This window comes from Ramularia collo-cygni (genome assembly GCF_900074925.1).
Source record: "Ramularia collo-cygni strain URUG2 genome assembly, contig: RCC_scaffold07, whole genome shotgun sequence".
Classification (NCBI taxonomy): domain Eukaryota; kingdom Fungi; phylum Ascomycota; class Dothideomycetes; order Mycosphaerellales; family Mycosphaerellaceae; genus Ramularia; species Ramularia collo-cygni.
In genome coordinates, this window is record NW_019716261.1 from 623,205 (window position 1) to 642,415 (window position 19,211).

The 19,211-nt window shown below is 54.2% G+C and overlaps 7 protein-coding genes; 3 read left to right on the forward strand and 4 right to left on the reverse strand.

Moving 5' to 3' along the window:
- Nucleotides 1–67: 67 nt before the first annotated feature.
- Nucleotides 68–4,935, forward strand: RCC_05204 (related to transcription factor (Sin3); the record flags this gene model as incomplete). XM_023770478.1 has 3 exons in its annotated part: nucleotides 68–189; nucleotides 306–1,689; nucleotides 1,750–4,935. The coding sequence occupies 3 exons, from the start codon at nucleotides 68–70 to the stop codon at nucleotides 4,933–4,935; spliced, it is 4,692 nt and encodes a 1,563-aa protein (XP_023626246.1).
- A 512-nt stretch (nucleotides 4,936–5,447) lies between these two features.
- On the forward strand, nucleotides 5,448–6,290 carry RCC_05205 (related to SAM-dependent methyltransferases; the record flags this gene model as incomplete). The annotated part of the gene is made up of 1 exon (XM_023770479.1): nucleotides 5,448–6,290. The coding sequence occupies one exon, from the start codon at nucleotides 5,448–5,450 to the stop codon at nucleotides 6,288–6,290; it is 843 nt and encodes a 280-aa protein (XP_023626247.1).
- Nucleotides 6,291–6,476: 186 nt separating this feature from the next.
- Nucleotides 6,477–7,781, forward strand: RCC_05206 (uncharacterized protein; the record flags this gene model as incomplete). The annotated part of the gene is made up of 1 exon (XM_023770480.1): nucleotides 6,477–7,781. One exon carries the CDS (start codon nucleotides 6,477–6,479, stop codon nucleotides 7,779–7,781), a length of 1,305 nt encoding a protein of 434 aa, XP_023626248.1.
- Nucleotides 7,782–9,238: 1,457 nt separating this feature from the next.
- On the reverse strand, nucleotides 9,239–12,621 carry RCC_05207 (related to morphogenesis-related protein MSB1; the record flags this gene model as incomplete). XM_023770481.1 has 3 exons in its annotated part: nucleotides 9,239–9,315; nucleotides 9,377–12,379; nucleotides 12,432–12,621. The coding sequence occupies 3 exons, from the start codon at nucleotides 12,619–12,621 to the stop codon at nucleotides 9,239–9,241; spliced, it is 3,270 nt and encodes a 1,089-aa protein (XP_023626249.1).
- A 1,144-nt stretch (nucleotides 12,622–13,765) lies between these two features.
- RCC_05208 (probable calnexin) lies at nucleotides 13,766–15,582 on the reverse strand (the record flags this gene model as incomplete). XM_023770482.1 has 3 exons in its annotated part: nucleotides 13,766–14,278; nucleotides 14,331–15,404; nucleotides 15,457–15,582. The coding sequence occupies 3 exons, from the start codon at nucleotides 15,580–15,582 to the stop codon at nucleotides 13,766–13,768; spliced, it is 1,713 nt and encodes a 570-aa protein (XP_023626250.1).
- Nucleotides 15,583–16,185: 603 nt separating this feature from the next.
- RCC_05209 (related to pyridoxal kinase) lies at nucleotides 16,186–17,487 on the reverse strand (the record flags this gene model as incomplete). XM_023770483.1 has 4 exons in its annotated part: nucleotides 16,186–17,177; nucleotides 17,233–17,312; nucleotides 17,364–17,374; nucleotides 17,431–17,487. The coding sequence occupies 4 exons, from the start codon at nucleotides 17,485–17,487 to the stop codon at nucleotides 16,186–16,188; spliced, it is 1,140 nt and encodes a 379-aa protein (XP_023626251.1).
- Nucleotides 17,488–17,821: 334 nt separating this feature from the next.
- Nucleotides 17,822–18,821, reverse strand: RCC_05210 (probable proliferating cell nuclear antigen; the record flags this gene model as incomplete). XM_023770484.1 has 5 exons in its annotated part: nucleotides 17,822–17,839; nucleotides 17,893–18,182; nucleotides 18,240–18,669; nucleotides 18,732–18,772; nucleotide 18,821. Coding segments are annotated over 5 exons (780 nt in total).
- Nucleotides 18,822–19,211: the final 390 nt, after the last annotated feature.

Sequence of the window (19,211 nt, forward strand, 5' to 3'; positions counted from 1 at the left end):
GGCGATTGGGAAGATATAGGCTTCGGCCTGAGACAGCCGCAAACAGAGACACAGCGTCGCCGTCACGATGGATCCTCAGGGACCACACCGTAGCTGGCCTCCGCAGCAAGGCGCAAGTGCGCATGGCGAACAGCAGAGTCAGAGTCAGCAGAATCAATCACAACCACCGCGTCAAGGACTGAACTTTGGGTGGGTATCTCTCTTGTGGAGTGGAGGAACATGCCTCAGCAGAGCGTTCTGTTTCGTCTTCAACCCTCTATCCTTTCACATGCAACACTCAGCTAATCATCGCGTTGGTCTCACAGAGCCGGGACGGCACAGCAACACCAGTCTCCGCCATCCGCTCCCAGCAATCTGCCCGCCCCAGGCGCGCCTTTTCCTTCATTCCACCAGCCGGCGCATAGTCTGGCCAGTCTGGCGGGCATCAGCCAGGCTTCGCCGAGACAGCCTGTCCCACCGCCGCATCGCCAAGAAGGTCAATCTCAAGGCCCGCAAGGTCAAGGACCGCCCCCGCCCGCTCAGGGTTTCGCATTGCCCGGACTGTCCCAAGCCACGGGTCAGGCCGATCGTGACCGCGAACGTGCGCGTGAGGCGGATCACATCCACATCAAGGAGGAGGAAGATCGGCGACAACGTGRGCGCATGGATCAGGCGCCTCAACACCAGTCGCAGTCGGGTCCTCCTCCGCATCTTCACCAACCCGTGGCGGTGGGTCCGCGCACTGTTCACGGGCCCAACGGTCTCCTGAGCAATCCTGGATTGGGCGGACAACCACAACCCTCGCATCTCCCACTCGGTGCCCCCACTGGCCCAGCTAACATCTTCGCCGGTGGCCCCGTTCAGCCTGCGCAGGGTCAGCAGATGCAATCGAATCTACTCGCGCCGTACAATCTTGGCACTCCTGCGCAGCCCGCTGCTCAACAGCAGCAGCAGCAGAATATGGGCTCAAGTCAAGCACAAGGGCAAGGTCCGGGACAACAGCCAATCCTCAACGATGCGCTGAGCTATCTCGATCAGGTCAAGGTGCAATTTGCGGATCATCCAGACGTTTACAACCGCTTCTTGGATATTATGAAAGATTTCAAGAGTGGGGCAATCGATACACCTGGCGTTATTGGCAGAGTCAGCACTCTCTTCGCCGGAAATCCTCAGCTCATCCAAGGCTTCAACACATTTCTGCCTCCTGGTTACCGGATCGAATGCGGTGCTGACGACGACCCTAACGCGATTAGAGTCACCACTCCGATGGGCACCACAGTGCAGTCCATGCCGCAGCCTCGCCCGCTCAGCAGACAGGACGGTCCTGACAGCAGCAGCAGACCTGCAAATGGCACCTTCACTCCACAGCCCGGCGCTCAGAGCGCTCAGATGATGTTCAGTCCGACCGGCCGCCCGATGGGACCTGCTGCATCTGGCCAGCCGCCGCACCACTTGTCGCCACAGGAGCAACAACGCCAGCAAGAGCAACAGGCGATTCATCAGCAGGAGCAACGCGGCGTCAACTCATTGCAGAGTGCTGCCGTGGCCGCCGCGGGAGGTGCAGGCGGGCATGGCGGTTCTCCTCGCGCCACGCCCTTGCCTGGACAAATTATTGATGGCATCACTGCCGATGCTCCTTCGCAACCGGGAATGGAGAAGCGGGGACCAGTCGAATTTAACCATGCCATCAGCTATGTGAACAAGATCAAGGTAAGCGTTCGAAATGCGAGTTGATTGGGGACAATAGCTAACAAATTACTCCACTTGCAGAATCGATTTTCCGCCCACCCAGATATTTACAAGCAATTCCTCGAAATCCTGCAGACCTATCAGCGCGAGTCCAAGCCCATCCAGGACGTGTACAGCCAGGTGACATTCTTGTTCAAAACAGCACCGGATCTATTGGAAGACTTCAAGCAGTTCCTACCCGAGTCGGCCGCACAAGCAAAGGCCGCCGAGCGCGCGCGACAAGAAGCAGAGGCCAACGTCATGACATCCAATATTCGCGAAGGTCGCTATGGTAGCCCCGTGGCTTCACGTGAGCAGCCCGCGGGCACACCAGGACACGGTCAGCGCATGCCGCCGGTCGGAAACTTTGCGCCAACACCAGCGTCAAAGGACGTCAAGCGAAAGCGCCCTGGCGAAACTAGAAATCAAGACGGTGGCATGAACGGAGCAGGCGGCTCCAAAGTACAGCAGCTCACTGGCCAGCCCACCAAGAGGCAGAAACCCAACCAGGGCGCTCCCAAGGCTTTGACAGATCAGCCGCCGGTTTCTCCTACTCTCATTCCCGATCTCCCTGCACCAATTCAGCCTACAACCACGTCTGCTGCGACTAGCGAAGAACTGGGTTTCTTTGACAAGGCCAAGAAGGCCATCGGCAACAAGAATGTCATGAATGAATTCCTGAAGCTGTGCAACCTCTTTAGCCAAGACCTCATCGACCGCACCGTCTTGATGCACAGAGCAACAGCATTCATTGGTGGAAACCCTGATCTCATCAAGTGGTTCAGAGAGTGGCTTGGCTATGACGAGCGGGATATCCTGGTTGAGAACAAGCCTCGTGTGCCGAGTGGCAGGATCATGCTCAGCAATTGCAGAGGACTCGGCCCCAGCTACCGCTTGCTGCCGAAAAGAGAGAGGCAGAAACCTTGCAGTGGCCGTGACGAGCTATGTAATTCCGTTCTCAACGATGAATGGGCATCGCACCCAACATGGGCGTCTGAGGATTCTGGGTTCATCGCACATCGCAAGAACATCCATGAGGAGGGCCTGCACCGGATCGAGGAAGAACGGCACGACTATGACTACAACATCGAGGCGTGTAGCCGCACAATTCAATTGCTGGAACCTATTGCGACACAGCTGAGGCGTATGGACGATCATGCGCAGCGTCAATACACCCTTCCTCCTGGGCTCGGCGGACAGAGCGAGACCATCTACAAGCGTGTCATCATGAAACTATACGGCCGCGAGAAGGGCGCTGAGGTCATCGAGTCGCTCGTTGCGCGTCCGTATCAGGTCATTCCAGTCCTTCTCAACCGGCTCAAGGAGAGGCTCGAGTCATGGAAAATGGCTCAGCGCGAGTGGGAAAAGGTCTGGCGGGAACAGACTCAAAAGATGTTCTGGAAGTCTCTTGACCACCAGGCTGTCATTGCAAAACAGAACGATCGACGCCAGTTCCAGACCAAGACCTTGCTGGCCGAGATTGTAGTCAAGCATGAAGAGATGAAGCGCGCCATTAACCTCAACCCGGCCAAGGCAAGTCAACCACAGATGGAGTTCACCGTTGACGACCCCGAAGTTCTGCTTGACACAACCTACCTGGTTCTTAGCCATATTGAGAGCTCGCTGTCGACGGAACAACCGAGACTTTTCGCCTTTATCAGAGATTTCGTGCCGCTATTCTTCGGTCTCGACGCCGAGAGCTTCAGAGCACAGATCAACTCAAGATTCGACCATTCGCCAAGCAACGAGCTTGCTGATGAGGATGCTTCCGGTGGCGAAGACTCCGCCTCTGTCAAGTCGCGTAAGGGGGGTGCAGTTAAGAACTCCAACCTGCTACGCGCGGCCCTGATCGGTGGTGGCAGGGGAAGAACACCTCGCAAGGATCGAGAGGACAGTAATGCATCCGGAAGCCGCGCGTCCTCGCCTGACGGGTCTGCCAACATTGCAGATGAAGAGCCAGCGGCAGAGTCTGTGGAAGATCCGGATGCCCAACATGAAGTCGGAAATGGACGATGGATGGAGCATCCCACGACTGGCAATCCATCAACCACCAAGGCCAATGTGAATCCAAACGAGCCACACAACCGCACGCACTACCGTCTCTGGGCCAACACAACGATATACTGCTTCCTCCGTCTTTTCATGATGCTGTACGAGCGTCTGCACAAACTGAAGACGGCCGAGGCAAAAGTACGAGAAGCTGTTCAGAACGCGAAGAGAGTCAAGCCCGCTGTCGAGCTCGGGATTGTCGACAAGCTGCCGGCCGATTTCTTCCACGATACCAGCGATACTGCCAACTACTACAGCCAGATGCTGCAGAAATTCGACGAAGTCCTGAAGGGTGAACTCGAGTTCGTTGAGGTTGAAGATGCGCTGCGTCGCTTTTACCTGCAGTCCGGATATCCTCTGTACCCGTTTGAGAAGATAATCGGCACATTGGCTCGCGATGCAATCTTGGTAATGAACAGCGACAGCAAAGAGAAGTCTGCGGAAATCCTTCATTTATTCAAAAAGGACCGAATCAAGGAGACGACTACGGCGCAGCAGACATCAGACTACCGCAAATCAGTCGAGAAGATGGTAAAGGATGCTGAGCTTTTCCGGATTGATTTTGTAAGTCCCAAGATGATGAACATGGTAGACACCTCAAGTCGTCCTCTAACAGCAGCCGCGCAGGACCAGCTCGCCAACAAGGTCCGCATCTTCCTCACAAAGAAGGAAGATGTTATTGGCGACGACGGCCTTTCAGTCCTCGACCGCGAGAATCGCTGGCGCCACTACATTGCCTCCTTCACGTCTGTGGACAACACGGAGGGCATTGACATTGCTCATGTGTCGTATCCATTCCTCATGCGCAACATCAAGGCTTATGGGGCCGATCCACGATCCGAGTCATTCCCTCCCGCAGCCGCCGAATCATTTCGCAGCGCCATCGCCGACAAGTCTCGTTACTTGGATGTGAAGAACGAAGAAAAGCTGTCCATTCGAATTGCTGTCAACAACTTCAAGCCTTTCTTCCAGGCAGGGACATGGGAGAGTTGGCACTCCAGCCTTCTGGACCGCACCAACGGCGAGGCCGGGGTTGAGTTGGCTCTAGAGACCACTGGCCATCGAGATGATACCATGATCTCTCTGTCGCAGAGTCAGAGCGAGGGCTCAGATGGGGTTTTTTCACAATTGGTACAGGGCGATGCTGTCGCCATTGATGATAAGATGGATGTTGAGTAGTAAGTACTCTTACATACTCAGGCGGCGTTATAGGGCACGGCGTTATAGGGCATCATGGGCCAGGCGTTTTGGCAATCAGACATAGCGCGTGCTCATGTGCATTTCAGAAATCAAGTTACCATTATACTCTTTTCTCGGGCTGGAGTGCCACATGCATATCCTCTACTCCATCTCACTCCGATGAACCGGAGGACTGTCAAGCATGATGGGATGCCGACATCGGAGTGTGCCGGGGTGAGGAGCTCTGGACATATAGACAGCTCCACTCCGTAGCGATGAGACATGTGTTGATCTTGATTCGAACAGCCGGCACGAACTTGATCTGTTTTGCTCTTGAAGCCCACTCAGCACTGCCATCTACAGTCTGGAAACCTGAAAACACAACACTCGCAACACTGAGCGCTTCCAAGGCAACGTATGTGGCTCGTCAGATCGTGAAACGGCATATTCAACTATCTGGACGTCTTCTTGAGTCTATTCGCCGCGACGCTCCGCCTGCATCCCGGTTCAGTATGGCAGCATCCAGCATTAACAAAAAGGACCACTGGTCTTCAGAGGCCTACAGCTCAGCAGCTGGTTTCGTCCCGAAGCTTACTACTACCGTAGTCTCCTATTTGGACCCACAAGCCAATGACACCATTCTGGACATTGGCTGTGGAGATGGTGAACTCACTGCTCAAATCGCCAAATCTGCAGGCCGTGTCCTCGGCGTCGACGCCTCAAAGTCGTTTATCAGCTCTGCGAAAGAAAAGCACGGAGCGCTCTCTAATTGCTCGTTTATACTCAACGACTCAACTCAGCTACAAAGCTGTCCAGAAGCTTTGACGGGGAAGTGGGACAAGGCATTTAGTAATGCGGCTATGCATTGGATTTTGAGAGAGCCGTCTACTCGGGCCGCTTTCTTCGAGAATGTCCACAAAGCGTTGAAGCCTGGAGGGAAGTTTGTCTTTGAGATGGGCGGCAAAGGGAACGTGGCGGAGATCCATACGGCTGCTACGGCGGCTCTCTTGCATGCGGGTGTGCCACTGGAGCGTGCTCGTGAGGCTAGTCCTTGGTTCTTTCCCAGTACGACGTGGATGAGTGCTGCTTTGGAGGCAGCGGGATTTGAGGTGGAGAAGTGTGAGACGGAGTATCGTCCTAGCTTGCTTACCGCGGAAAAGAAGGATGGGAGTGGTGGAATCACGGGCTGGGCGAGGCTCATGTGTGCTCAGTTCCTGGAGGCGGCGCCTGAGGAGAAGCAGGAACAGGTATTGAAGGAGATTTGCGATGTTATCGAGACTGTCATAACAAGAGAAGAGGATGGCAGCAGATATTTGGGTTACGTCAGGCTGAGGGCGGTTGCGAAGAAGTCGTAGATGCAATGTAGTTGGGACTGAATCTCTACCACCTCATTCTGTGTCGACATTGGATAGGTTCGGGATATATACGCTTTTTTAGCTCTCGTCAAGCAGCGCACAGGCCATGCCGACCGACATCACCGAAATGAAGTTTGAAGACAGAAGCAACTTTTACATCTACCACACGAGCAACGGGGATCGATTATGGGCGATACAGAACGTGGATACAATGACTGTCCATTCCCAGATGTTGCAGAATTATTGCGGCCATTCATCAAGCCCAGGCAAGAGATCTCCAAGACAAGGCAGGAGCTCCAGACACATCTCCCACTTTCCGCGTTGAATGTGGCACTACCTTCGGAGAGAGTCAACGCCTCCGCGCTTGGAGGCGTACGCAAGGCTTACTGGAGAGCTTTACAAGCTCACAATGCCGCTCAGGCGAAATACGATGCGCTGAAGGCTGATATTGCCCAACTCAACAATGAGCCTTCAACATTTCCCGACGCTCAAGACAGCTCAGCCTTTCTGACGGAGTGCTATGTGCCGCTGATACGTCAGCGAGAGAGGCAACGAAAACTCATCGCACTGGAGAATGCCTTCGCTCGCACGAAGTCATGTGGCGGTGATGCGATTGGAGAGTCCTTCGACAAAGTCGCGAAACGGGAAATCGGCGAATTGCCTGGACCACCTTCTACTTCCGCTTTCCCAGAGCATGAATCTGAGTCAGGATCCGACTATGATCTTCACAAGCTGAAGAAGGCTATCCTCACGACCAAACAGCAACTCCAGCAGCACGAAGGTAAAGCGACTAGCGTTTTAGGAGTCAGTCCTGATGAGATCGATCCGCGTGCAGACCTTCGAGGCTTACAGAAGGCGCATCTTGAACTCACAACTTGGATGGAAACCCAACTTGCTATTATAAGCGATGTGGAGATACCTAAAGAAGGCGACACAGTTGGATCCGCGAGTCCTAGGTCTATTGATGGCGGACAATTCTCCGCTCGAGATATCGAAGCCTTATACGATCAATATTTGGACGCTAGGGAAAGGCTGCTCCAYCTTGTCTCAAATCCACCCGCGCAGACTCAGACAGAAAATGATGAGCCCTTGGGAGGCGCACAACGCATCACAGAAGCGCTTGATCTCGAGCAGCAGGCAACAGCATCCGAAGCATTACTCCCTCACCTATCCGGACTACTGTCGTTGAAGCAACAAGAGCAGGCCTTGCTGCAGCAGAGCGCTTACACAAGACGCCAAATCGCATCTGCAGAGTCGCACTCTCGTGCCATCTTGACTCGTCTCGCGGATGAGAGCCATCTGTTACAGCCCGATATCAACCGCGCATCGCCGAGGGGCACGGATTGGGCGAAAGCTGCGACAGAATCCAGTGCTGCAACTTCAAAATCCTCGATGCAGCGATTGCAGTCTGGCCAGAACTCCACTGATGCAGCTGAGACGGTGCTGCGGGCGATTAAGAACATGCCCGAATCTGTTCATGCTTTACTGTGATGGTAGATCAACGTTACGTATCAAAGTATTCATATGGGGGAGTTCGAAGAACTGATGTTCCAACCGTTCCTTCTCCAACGCGGTGCTTCTCTGTGGGGCTCGAAAGCGAGTCCACTTGCGGCCGTAGGTATCGTTTTAGCAGACGCATGCCACGTAAAGTAGATGTATGCTGTAGAAATCCGCTGTCTGGACTGTCGCCTCGCGAAATCCTAACCATGGGCCAACTCCGCTTGCCGTTTACAGTGGTATGTGTGTGTTCCGACAGTGACAAGTTTATGATTCGGAGACTACAGAAGGAGTCCTTGCCGTCGTCATAGGGTTAGGGTTGGGGTAGTACCCAGCTCTCGAATTGGGTACACGCGACGACGGGAAGATGAAGGTCGGTGGCCTACAACATCGTTCGGGTTTCCCTGCAGAAGTCTTGTCATGGTTAGGGAAGGACAGGGTCCGGTGTGCTATGTGTGCGCCTTGTTGCTGTGCGAGATCTGAGGGGAATCGGGTGACCTTTCAACGCCTTGTGTAGTGTAACGTGGCTCATCACTATGCGACTAGAACTTCCATCTGTATCCAGTCATCTATACCTGCTTCGTCATTCCTACTCATCCAGCCATCTACTTCGAGAACTGACCCGATGGAGCTCTTCAGACAGAACACGATATTCATTTAGGGGGCCAAAGCGAATGGGGAACAATATAGTGCTCGGACAAGAGCATCTACTGGTTTGATACGAGTCGCGATGAACCGTGAGGGAAGCAGCATGAGCCAGTCCTGATTTACACGGAAGCTTACATCGATAGAATACCTGGTCTTGGAAGTTGGGAGTACCCTAAACGTGGCGGCCGATTTTGAATGCGCTGGGGTTAGCACTGTCGTCATTGAGCTTCGGTTTCCACAAATCAGTCCTGATTCACCCAGCCTGAGCGAGTACTTGGCCGAGAGAACGTTCGGCCGGTGAGTACCTAGAGCTCGTAGAACGTGATAATTCCCAACAATCTGAGCGGTAGCGTTGAGAGGGCCAGAAGGCTACAAGTCGTACGGAACAGTCACAGTCAGTGGATGTTGAAAATTTGCTGCCGACAGTCGAGATAGAAAATATGCCTTTGTTAACGGGACACGAAAGTGCCAGGGGTGTGAAAGCCATCATTACATACATAAAACGCAAACATGTGGTTTCCGACCACTGTATCGAGGGAGTACTAGCTATGTGCAGCGACCTCTAAGAACATGCAATGTGAAGTGTGGTATCAACCGGTAAAAATTAACGCCAAAGATAGCAAATTTGCAAAGGCAGCGCTTGCTCGACAGAAGGAATTGGTATCATCAACCGCCGCTACATCCCCACTCTCCGCGTCGACCGCATCGTCGCTAGGGACCCTGTAGCCGGGCGTGAGTATGTGTAGCCTCGGAGTATCGTCTGTACGGTATGTAAGGAATGCTCAGTTCAGGGCAGATTATGATCAGCGTGCGGCATGCTCCATGTTGCCTGTAAGCTCGGCCACGCGAGCCTTGATGCGGGCGACACGAGACTCGATAGCTATGAAATTTTTGATCAGCAAGAGCATGGTGATGGATGGGTCAGTCAGGATGGAACATACTCTCCTCGCCGCTCGTTTCACCATCGTCCGTCCGCTGACTTTGACTCAACCTGCTTTGTGWGTCGTGGTCCTCACTATCGCGGGCAGCTCGCTTGTGAGCGTTTTCACGTATTGCTGCCCAGCGATCTTTCACGTTGTTACGGTCCTCAGCATCACGGTCTTCGTGCTCCTCGACGGTCATGTCCGAAATGCTCCGCTGGTCAATCATGGGAGAACCGCGTGGCGTAGGAGCGAACTCGGGTGGCGCAATGAAATGGTCATGATCTGCAACCGGCTCGGGCGTTGGGGCCATGCGCTCAGCAGTACTGGTATTGAACTCGCCCTGTGCCGAACTTGAGAAGTCCGCAGGAGCTGCGGAAGGCATGTCGGCCATAGGGCCCTGGTCGAAGCGAGAGAATTCGCGCTCGGCCTCTGCGTGCTCACGGCTGCTGGTACGCGATATGTCTGTTGCTGCATAACCGGGATGGGCAGCAGAAGCATTCATCACGGGCTCCTGGGCCGCGGCCCTCGCGGCAGCGATGGCAGCAGAACTGCTGGCTTTTGGTGCTGCCGCCGGAGGACCGTTCTTCTTGCGCATTTGGGAAAAGCGCCTTCCGATGCCCGGTTGGCCTTGTTCAGCATGTGGCACACGTTCATTGGTAGCGGGCCGTTGAAGATCCAGTGAGTCTCCGTGTCCGTTAGACTCCTTCTTCTTACCGAAGAACTTGCGGAATCCAGCGTTATTACCCGCGATTTTCTTGACGTTGGAGGTTTCTCTGCTAGATTCAATGCTGGCAGTGGGTGACGCTTTTGACTGCAAAGCTTTTTGGGCGGCCAGGAAAGCTGGATTCTTCGTTGGGGTAGCAGGAGACTCTCTCGAATCCTGCGCACGGAATGCTGGATGGTTGTCTGTGCGAGGCACTGGCTTTCTCTCCACTTTGCTCAGAGTCGGAGAGACTGGTGCCGCACCAGTCTCCTTGTCGAAAGCGCTCTGGACAGCAGGCTGCGTAGACGCGGTATGCGACGAATCAGCAGTCGCAGGCATAACGACAGCCTCATCGACGGACGGAGCGATATCGTCCTTGGCAGGCTGGAGGTCTTTGGCKGCCACAGGAGGATTTTCGCCATCTTCCGCTGCAGTGTGAGTGGTTGTCGCAACTGGGCTAGAAGTTGAGACAACCGGAGCGATACTGCGACTATCAGCGTTGATGGTGTTTGACGAAGGCTGTCTGACCAGAGTTTCACGAGACATGCCCTTGCCGGCTGACGAGTCTCCCAGGTACTGCGAACGAATTGCGTGCTTGTCATAAGCCTTTGCCCACTGCATTGCAGGCCCGGCTTCACCCTGTAGGCCTATGGTGAGAACACTGTTGGTTTTGGCGTGTGCATCATCCTGTCTGCCGCGACGCGAAAAGTCAGATTTAGGTGAGTCCCCATTGTTCAATGCACGTGCCGCAGCCTTGATCTTTGCATGCTTGTCTGTTGAGATACTGGTTTTGCTCGGCGTTGCGGACAGTGTGCGTGGCGCAGTGGACTCAGAGGCCTTGCTTGTGGACCGCTTGCGGCCGAGCCTACCGCGTTTGGTGAAACTGCTGAAGAGATTCTGCTTGGGTGGGATCATGGCTCCTTCAGCAGGATCCGGAGACGCTCCCTTGACTTGCTCCTCCATGATCAGCCAGCGGCCGTTCAAGATGGTAGTCTCAAWTAGCGCACAGCGCCCGAACACAGACTTGCGCTCAGATGGCTCTTCCCCGGCCAAACTGATCATCCATACCCACCAAAATGCATCATCGAGTTCAACGGTCGTGATGGCTGCAAGMTCTCCTGGTGTCAAGTTTTCGTCGATACCGTCCATGTGTGTAGGCAAATTCGATCGGCTCCCGAAAGGCGGCAGAACCTGCGGTGGTGGGTAGAGTAAAGCAGGCGATTTAGATGTGCCGTCATCTGCGAAGCCAGAGGAGAGAAAGTCAGCCCACGAAGGGGTTGTTGGGCGCCCTGCATCAATGCCTCTCGATTGAGGTGTCGAACGCAGGCCTTGTCCAACCGTAGTCGTGGACCCGTTTACGCCCTGGTTTGACAGCGCCTTCTCATCGATGTCGCCAAATCCGAGGTTCTGGAAGGACGACCAGGTCTCATCTGGTTTGGCGAGGCCCGGCAGACCCTGTCTTGAGGCCGTGGCCATTGACTGATTGGCCGTGGATATCGCATGGAGCACACGTCTACACTCCTCAGTCAAAGCGTCAACCGGATCTTCGAATTCGGAGAATTCGCGCAGAACTTCGTCACGGTCTCGGTATTCGAAGTTTTGCGCTCTTCGGATGAGAGCGAAAGGCGTTGGAGAGACGTTATCAACCAACATCACCATCCTCGCAGTAGATCGCTGAAGTAACGTCGGTCTCTCCGGAGGGTACTCAGTCGAAGCAACAAGAGCTTGCAACGAGCGGGGAATCCGCTCAATAACGTTCATGGATGGAGCGGTGTCTGGTGATAGAGATCGGAGGTAGGCGAAGAACAGATGACTTGAAGCATCGGCGGCCGCGGTCCAGGATTTGTACCCTCCCTCAAAGCCCTTGCCATCGTCCGAATGCTCGAATGCCCACCAACCCGCTAGCCGGGAAAGTTTCCGTCCACCCAGGCCGTTCAGCTTGCCATGCGCAGCCACCGCAGCTAAAAGGTCGAAGAAATCGAACACGATGCTTCGGCGGGCGTCCGAGTCAACACCGATTGGGATGAATGTGTTGAAGGCATTGCGGGCCATGTTGGCTTCCCTCTCGCCAATCTTGAACCCCTCGTACACTGGCCAAGTAACCACGCCATTGGGCATGCGACTCCAGCACCACTTCATGATACTGCAGAGTACTTCGGAATCAGTCAGCCGCAACTCTTGCTTGAGGGCGTCGCCTCGGTATTGTGAGGACCCTTCGGCATTGCCCTTGTAGTAGTTGCGAATGAATGTTCGAGCTCCTAGAGGGTCGGAGTTTGGACGGAAAGGCAGTAGGAGGAAAGGCGCATCCAAGGCCTCCGCTACAACAAAGTTAGCTGCTTTCCGCATCCGCTCAGTGTTGTATGTTCGTACCCCGAGACTTCATCTCTGCCGTGCATGTGTGAACCAGCTCCTCGACTTCATCTGGCACGATGACCTTGCTTTCCCATCGTGCCTGCCATGTCGGTTTGCGCGGGGTCGCATCGACGCCATCTGTGCCGTTCGCATTGGTTTTCGAACTCGCATGTGCTCCCTTGCTCTTAAAGCGAGAGAAGAGCGGCATCGTGCGGGCTGCCGGTCCTCTTCACTTTGCTGCTGGTATTGCCAGATTTATGTGCCCGTGCTGACCTCGCTGGCGCCCGAATCTGACTCTTGGCTGCAGTGGTGGCAGCGGCGCGTCCAGTCGCGTCCTTGCTGGCTTGAAGGAAGCACACTCGTACGCAGTGAATGTAGGCAATAAAGTTGGCCGACAGGGGATGTTCGCAACAAGACTAGTAGGGACTAGGGTCCAACTTTGCTCTCCTGCCCGCTACGCCAATAGCGTGGCTCTCCGCTGCTTCTGCTTCTGGACTCTGGAGGTCCAGACAAACAGTTGGCAAGTGGTCAAAGCTGATGGCTTCAAGAGGACAAACCGGGATGTTGAGACCTGCGGATCAGAAATCTTGCTGCATTCCAACATAGCGAGCGATCTGAGGTGGGATTTGCAGCAATGCCTGTTCTGCCACGTCCACGGAATACCTCTTAGTCTTAGCATACCCAAACAGGAATCGAGCAATCCATTTATTATTATACAGAGTTCCGTCAGTGGATCTTCAATCAAAGTGTATTTTCCATGTTTAATCTCCTTGCAATCCGCGACCCCTATAAGGAAGTGCTCGCTTATCGCCGGGCTCCACTCCGGACATTATCGTGAACGACGCCATGGCGATTCCAAGAAGCATGTCGAGCATGGTCGTTGACTCGTTGTGTTCAACGGCTGTAAAGGCATGGCTTTCCACATTTGCCGTTCGGAAGAGACTCAGCTATGCATATGATTGGCACGTCTCACGCAGGGGAAAGGTACCCGGACAGACCGGTGCACAATGGCTGGATGGCTGGATGGCTTCGGGGAGATAGGAGCGCACTGTCTGATCAAGAAGGATAGATACGAATCTGGATGAGCGGAGGTGTACGCCAAAGTGTCAATCTCGCGTGGGACCTTGTTTTGTCCAAGTCTGCTGACACTTCTTCAAATGTGCTTCCAGACACAAGTCACACCGCGTCACATTGTCGGATCTCATCCACAATTTGTATTGAGTAAATTGGTCTTTAGTCATATCCTACTATCTCCGCGAGAGTTGGAAACACGCATGAGCAAATTCGCTAGCATATTAACCCTTGTTTCGACAAAGTCCCGCCTCACACATCACAACCCATCACTGCTGCGTTTACTGCGCACCACTTCGAGTACTTCTCTTGTTCACCTCGTCCTTGACCTTATCAGTACCACTAGCGACAGCATCGGCGACCTGATCCTTGGTCTTTTGGGCGGCGGCCTTGCCCTGCTGGGCCTTGGCCTTGATCTCGTCGGCGGAGGGTGCGGCAGCGCCACCCAGACCGAAGAGGAGCACAAGGAGGGTGATGAGACCAACACCGATGACACCAGCGACTTCGGGAACAAACTTGATGGCATCGACCGGGTTCCTCTGGAAGAGCTCGATGAAAAGAGCGGTCTTCTCCTTGACGTAGTGGACTGGATCCTCAGTGAAGACAAGGTCCATGGGYGACTTCTTCCCGGCGGCATCGTCGACAGGCTTGGAAAGCTTCTCGGCCTTCTCCTCGTTGTGCTTCTTGACGTCGAAGGTCTCCTTCTTGAGGGCCTCGGCCTCGGCGACATCGTGACCAATGTAGATGTTGTCGAAAAGGATGTTCTCGTTCATGGTCCAAAGTTCGAAACCGATCTATAGTTACGTATTAGCTGTGTTCGCCTTCCCGAGATTGCCTACTACTTACAGCACCCATTGGCTCAAAGTCGGCCGGGGTCTTGTCCTCGAAGTAAGCTGGGTTGGGAATCTTGCGTGGGGCCCAGACACCCTTGTAGAGTGGGTTGTCGATGAAAGGAGCGGTCCACTTGCCCTTGAAGGCAGGGTTCTTGATCATTGGCTTCTCCCATGGTCCACATCCAGAGACATCGTCGCACTTGGGGTTGGCGACCTGTGGGGCGATCCAGTCACCATCCTCCTCGTCATCCCAATCCTCTGGCTTCTCGGCCTCTGGGTCAGGGACAGTGAGAGGCTCACTCTCGAGCCAGTCAGCCGGCTTCTCAGCCTCCTCATCAACGATCTCGTACGGCGCGTCCTCATCCCAGTCTTCGGGCTTCTTGGCCTCGGGGTCGCGAATCTTCGCCTCGTCAACCCAGTCTTCGGGCTTCTTGTCCTCGGCATCATCAATCTCCTTCTCTGGGTTGACTGCAGGGGTGAAGTTCTCCAGGAGAGAGCCGTTCTTCGCGGACTCGCCGTTGATGAGGATCTCAAAGGTCTGGTCTGGCTTGACAATGAGAGTGTACAAGTTGGTGAGCTTGTTGATGGTGGCTGGTGGAGCGGCGTTGAGATGCTTCTCCTCGTACTCGCCAGTCTTGGGGTTCTTGTGGCGGAAAATGAAGTGGACCTTGTTGGTGGATCCGCACTTGTCTGGGCCGAACATGATCACGTACGGCGATGCGTTGGAGAACTCGTCAGCGCCGAGAGCGGCATTCTGTTGGAGCAGCTTCATGTAGGCACCTCCGCACTCGAGGAAGTTCTGGAGCTTCACCTCATACTGAACAACGAGGGTCTTGCCCTTGTTGTCAATGGGCTTGTCGAATTTGGCGGAGATGGCGTGGTGAGCAGCCTTGTCCTTCAGGACGAGACCTTTGTCACCGGCGATGCCCTTGAATGTGAGGGGCTCCTCAACATCCCATGTGCCAACAAACTGCCACTCCTCCTCTGAATCGGCCTTTGTGTTCTCCTTCACTGCGTGCGATGCCTTCCACCGGCTGTCCCAACCGTCGACGAATTGCTCGAGGAAAGGCGCTGTGAGTTTTGTGGGCTGTAGCAGTCAGCACGTCAATTCCCCAATGCGCGGAGGAGTTTCAACTCACGGTGAAAGCCGGCAACGAGGCATCGAGCGATGAGCTGGCCTTGTCGGAAGCGGCGTCAGCAGCATCTTCTTGCGCAGCGGAAACAGCGGCGTAGCAGCCGAGAGCGACGAGAGAGGTGACACGCATGCTGGGCAGCTGTGTTCAGGATGGAATTGGAGGACGAGGGGAGGGTGGGAAGTTGTAACGTGGAGAAGAGAAGAGCATTGAGCTACGTAGAATGGTTCATAACACCGTGGCCGCTTTTCCAACAAGGTTAGCGGCCTCCACACTTCGCATGCAGGGATCAATGGTTTCACATGCATTTGTAGAGCTACACCACGAGCGCTGGAACTGGAATCGAAGCTGCAGTGAGCAGTGACGAGACGCATGCTCGTGCGTGAGACGGATGTCGAGTCTTCATTTGGCAATCCGGTCAAGTCATGGGTTCCACCTTGTATTTTACTGCACACTGGAGCTGTTTAAACGAGTGGAATCCATGCTTCGCAGCTATTTCGGCTCCCATGGCTTTCGGCAATCATGCCGAGGAGAGCTTCCGAGGATGTTCATCGACGAGGCGTTCATGGTCGAGACGAATGCTAGCACAACCATACGCTGCTCTTGATATCTGCATCACAAGCAGAAACCACATTCGCGGCCATCACATCTGCTCCTGCTTTCACGTCTGATGTATAGCACCCTGAACACCTACACCTCTGACGACACTCAGCTCATCCGCTCACTCTCCATACTTTACTCATTGGTTCCCTGGTCCGACACCACAGCCAAAGCATTGAAATCTTGCAGATTGGGCGGCTCTCGCAATGCCGTCGTGTTTCTCACCACTCTCACCTCCGCTGCCCTCGTCAGCTTCAGATGACGTTCAGTCTCTTTTTCTTTCTCAGCTGCTGCCCCCGTGCCCTCGTTGAGCTGCTTCTCATCACCAAGCTCTTTCGCAGCGGCGTTGTAGTGATCTGCCGTATCCTTCAAGACAGCGTGCATACTGGCCAAGACCTTTGCGGTAGCCTTTGCTAGGGGCAATTCCGGACCCGCGACATCGTCCTCACTCCGCCAGCTAGGCTTATCCAAGACATTTGCTGCTTTGGCGGCCTGTCGAAGTCGGGCGACTAGAAGTGCGGCGAACATGTCACCAGTGCCAGAGAAGAAAACCGGCAGTGCGGGCACCGTGATGCGGAACAGACGTGGCTTTCCCGTTGATGTTGCGGTTGATCCAATCACTGAGAGCTTCGCTGCAGTGGATCGACTCTCACTCCCACCCGAAGGTGAGCTCGACGCTGTTGTTGGCAGTCGGATCGAAGTGATCAGCACATGAGGTACTGTGTATGCCTGGTGAAGCTTCGAGATGGCCTGCTCCATGCTTGCAAGATCACGAATTTTGACATCCGATAAGAGTTCCGCCTCGAATTGGTTCGGCAGGATGAGATCTGCGTCCTTGAGTAGGCTCTTGTATGCTGGTACGGTGTCCTCTGCGACGTATATCCTCCCATTGTCGCCCATTACCGGATCCAACACCCAGAAGAAAGATCCCGGCTTAGTCGTAGCTTTGAGCTTTGCTTCTCTTCCAATCTTGCCCACTTGCTCTACCAGCGCTGCCGAGGGGCAATATCCTGAAAGCATCATGTCGAAGCTGTCGAGACCGGCCTCCTTCAGACCTTCATATAGCTCTGCTACTTCTTCCGGTGTGGTCTTCCGTCCTTTGAATCGTTTGTATGCGACATGGTTGCCTTTCAGCCGACATCGTCAGTTTCAATCGCATGTCCTATATTACGTGCTGCTCACTGTAGTTCACAGTGTGGATGGCAGACACTTCACATCCCAGAGTCTGCATGCAGAACGTGGCCATAGTATTGCCGACATATCTGGTCAACGTTTAGAGCTCGCCTTAGCCGAATGTTTGCCAATCGACGCACCCAGAGGTCACCTTGGTAGATGTTAGCGTGTGTCACGTTGTCGCATGCTGTGAGACGGAGCACCCACATGGCTAGCAACGGCCAAGACATGCGTCTCTGGAATCTCGACGTCGCTTTCCGCCATGATATGTGACTCGCCTGGCGGATGAAGTCTGTGAATGTTGTGGTTGTAGGTGTGACTGAGTTATGGTATTGTTTTTTCCTCTAATCAACAGATGACGCGCAGGGCGCGGGGATTCGAAGACCCTGCAGCAGTTCAGGGCCCCTCCATTTCACATTTTCGCTGTGCTCGACCACCGGGCACCGCATGTACACCGCGTCCTCATGCAGTAGATGCAATTCGCATTCATCGCATGGCGCTCGCTGCTGTTGTTGCGCTCATCTCATAGCACACCACCATCAAACGCCTTCAACTCCTTCCATGCACGTCTAGCAAACACTTCATAACTGGGAGCAGTCTACTCCTCGTCACCAATCTGTGAGGCGATGGTCAGTAATGCGTCGTTGATCAGGACATCGTGAGGCTTGCCTTTGGTGCTAGGTAGAATCGGAGAAAGCTGTTATTGCTCAGAGGATACTCCACCAGAAGTGGAACCTCGTTGCTGAGGCAGAGCTTCACCGACTTGCTAAGGCCGCTAGCCTTGCAGAAATTCGTTAGGTACTTGAGGGAGAATGTCAGAGCGACGGGCTCAGTGAGGTTGATCTCGACGTTGTTCTCCTCCTTGTCGACGTCGGTGTGTGAACGAAGCGTAACAGAGCCATTTCCAATGTCACCACTGCACTTGAAGTTGACACCGTCCTTCGTGCATTCAATGGCGACTATTCAGTTGTTAGTATTCCCATTCCCAAGTTTTGCAAAAGTATGAGTCAACCTACCCGACTCGGAGAGAGCACTAAGATCTCCGGTGATGCGTCTGAACTCGGCACTTGGAAGAGTGATGGTCGCCGCGTACTCTGTGTCCGGGATACCAAGATGCTCCTGGTCAATGTCCATCAACTTGATATCGTACTCGCTGATTCTGTCGCTCTCGGAGCTCTCAAAGGTGAAATTGACGACATCGGGTGCGTCCTCTGCCTTCATGGTCAAGATGTCCTCGGGCTGGGCACATTTCAGGACCTTGGTGAGGGAGGAGAGGTTGATGCCGAGGGCGATGTTTCGATCGCAGCGGAAGGGCGAGAAGGACTCTGACTTGAGCATCATCGACACGAGCGCGACGTGCGAGTTGTCCATTGCCTGGAGCGCAATGCCGGAGTCATTGCAGTCGAAGTTGCAGTCCTGTACGAGATCCTTGATGGCGTCGACGACCTGTGGATAGCATGTCAGATGGCAAGTGAAATGGATGATAGACATGCGAGTCCATCACATACCTTCTTCAACAAGTTGGCCTGCTCTAGACGTGCCTCAAGCACTGTTGTGTGGTCAGCTTTTGCCTCTTTCACGGGACTTGAATGCTTACTTTTGACTGATGTATTTGTGTTGTGGAGGATGACTTTTGTTGGTCGATATGGGCGAAATCTGCGTGTGAATGTGGTGACGGGAGGGAGTGTAAGGTAGAGGCGATGTTTCTGTGGAGGGGAAGATTGGGAGCGCGTTCACAAATTGAAGTTTGAACGCGAGGAAGCGCGTTCTGGTGGGACCAGGCTCTTGGGTCCCGTAGTTGATCCGAGCTTCTATGGCCATCGAATGTCACCTCTCGTCAAGTCTCCCGATGCCAGTCCATCAGATTAAACATCCACAATCGATACACCATCAGCTGCCTAATTCTTGACCGGGAAACACCACTCAGTCAAGAAGCTATAGCCCTCCTTCTCGGAGCCTACACGACTGCTTTGCGCCCCCATCCGTGA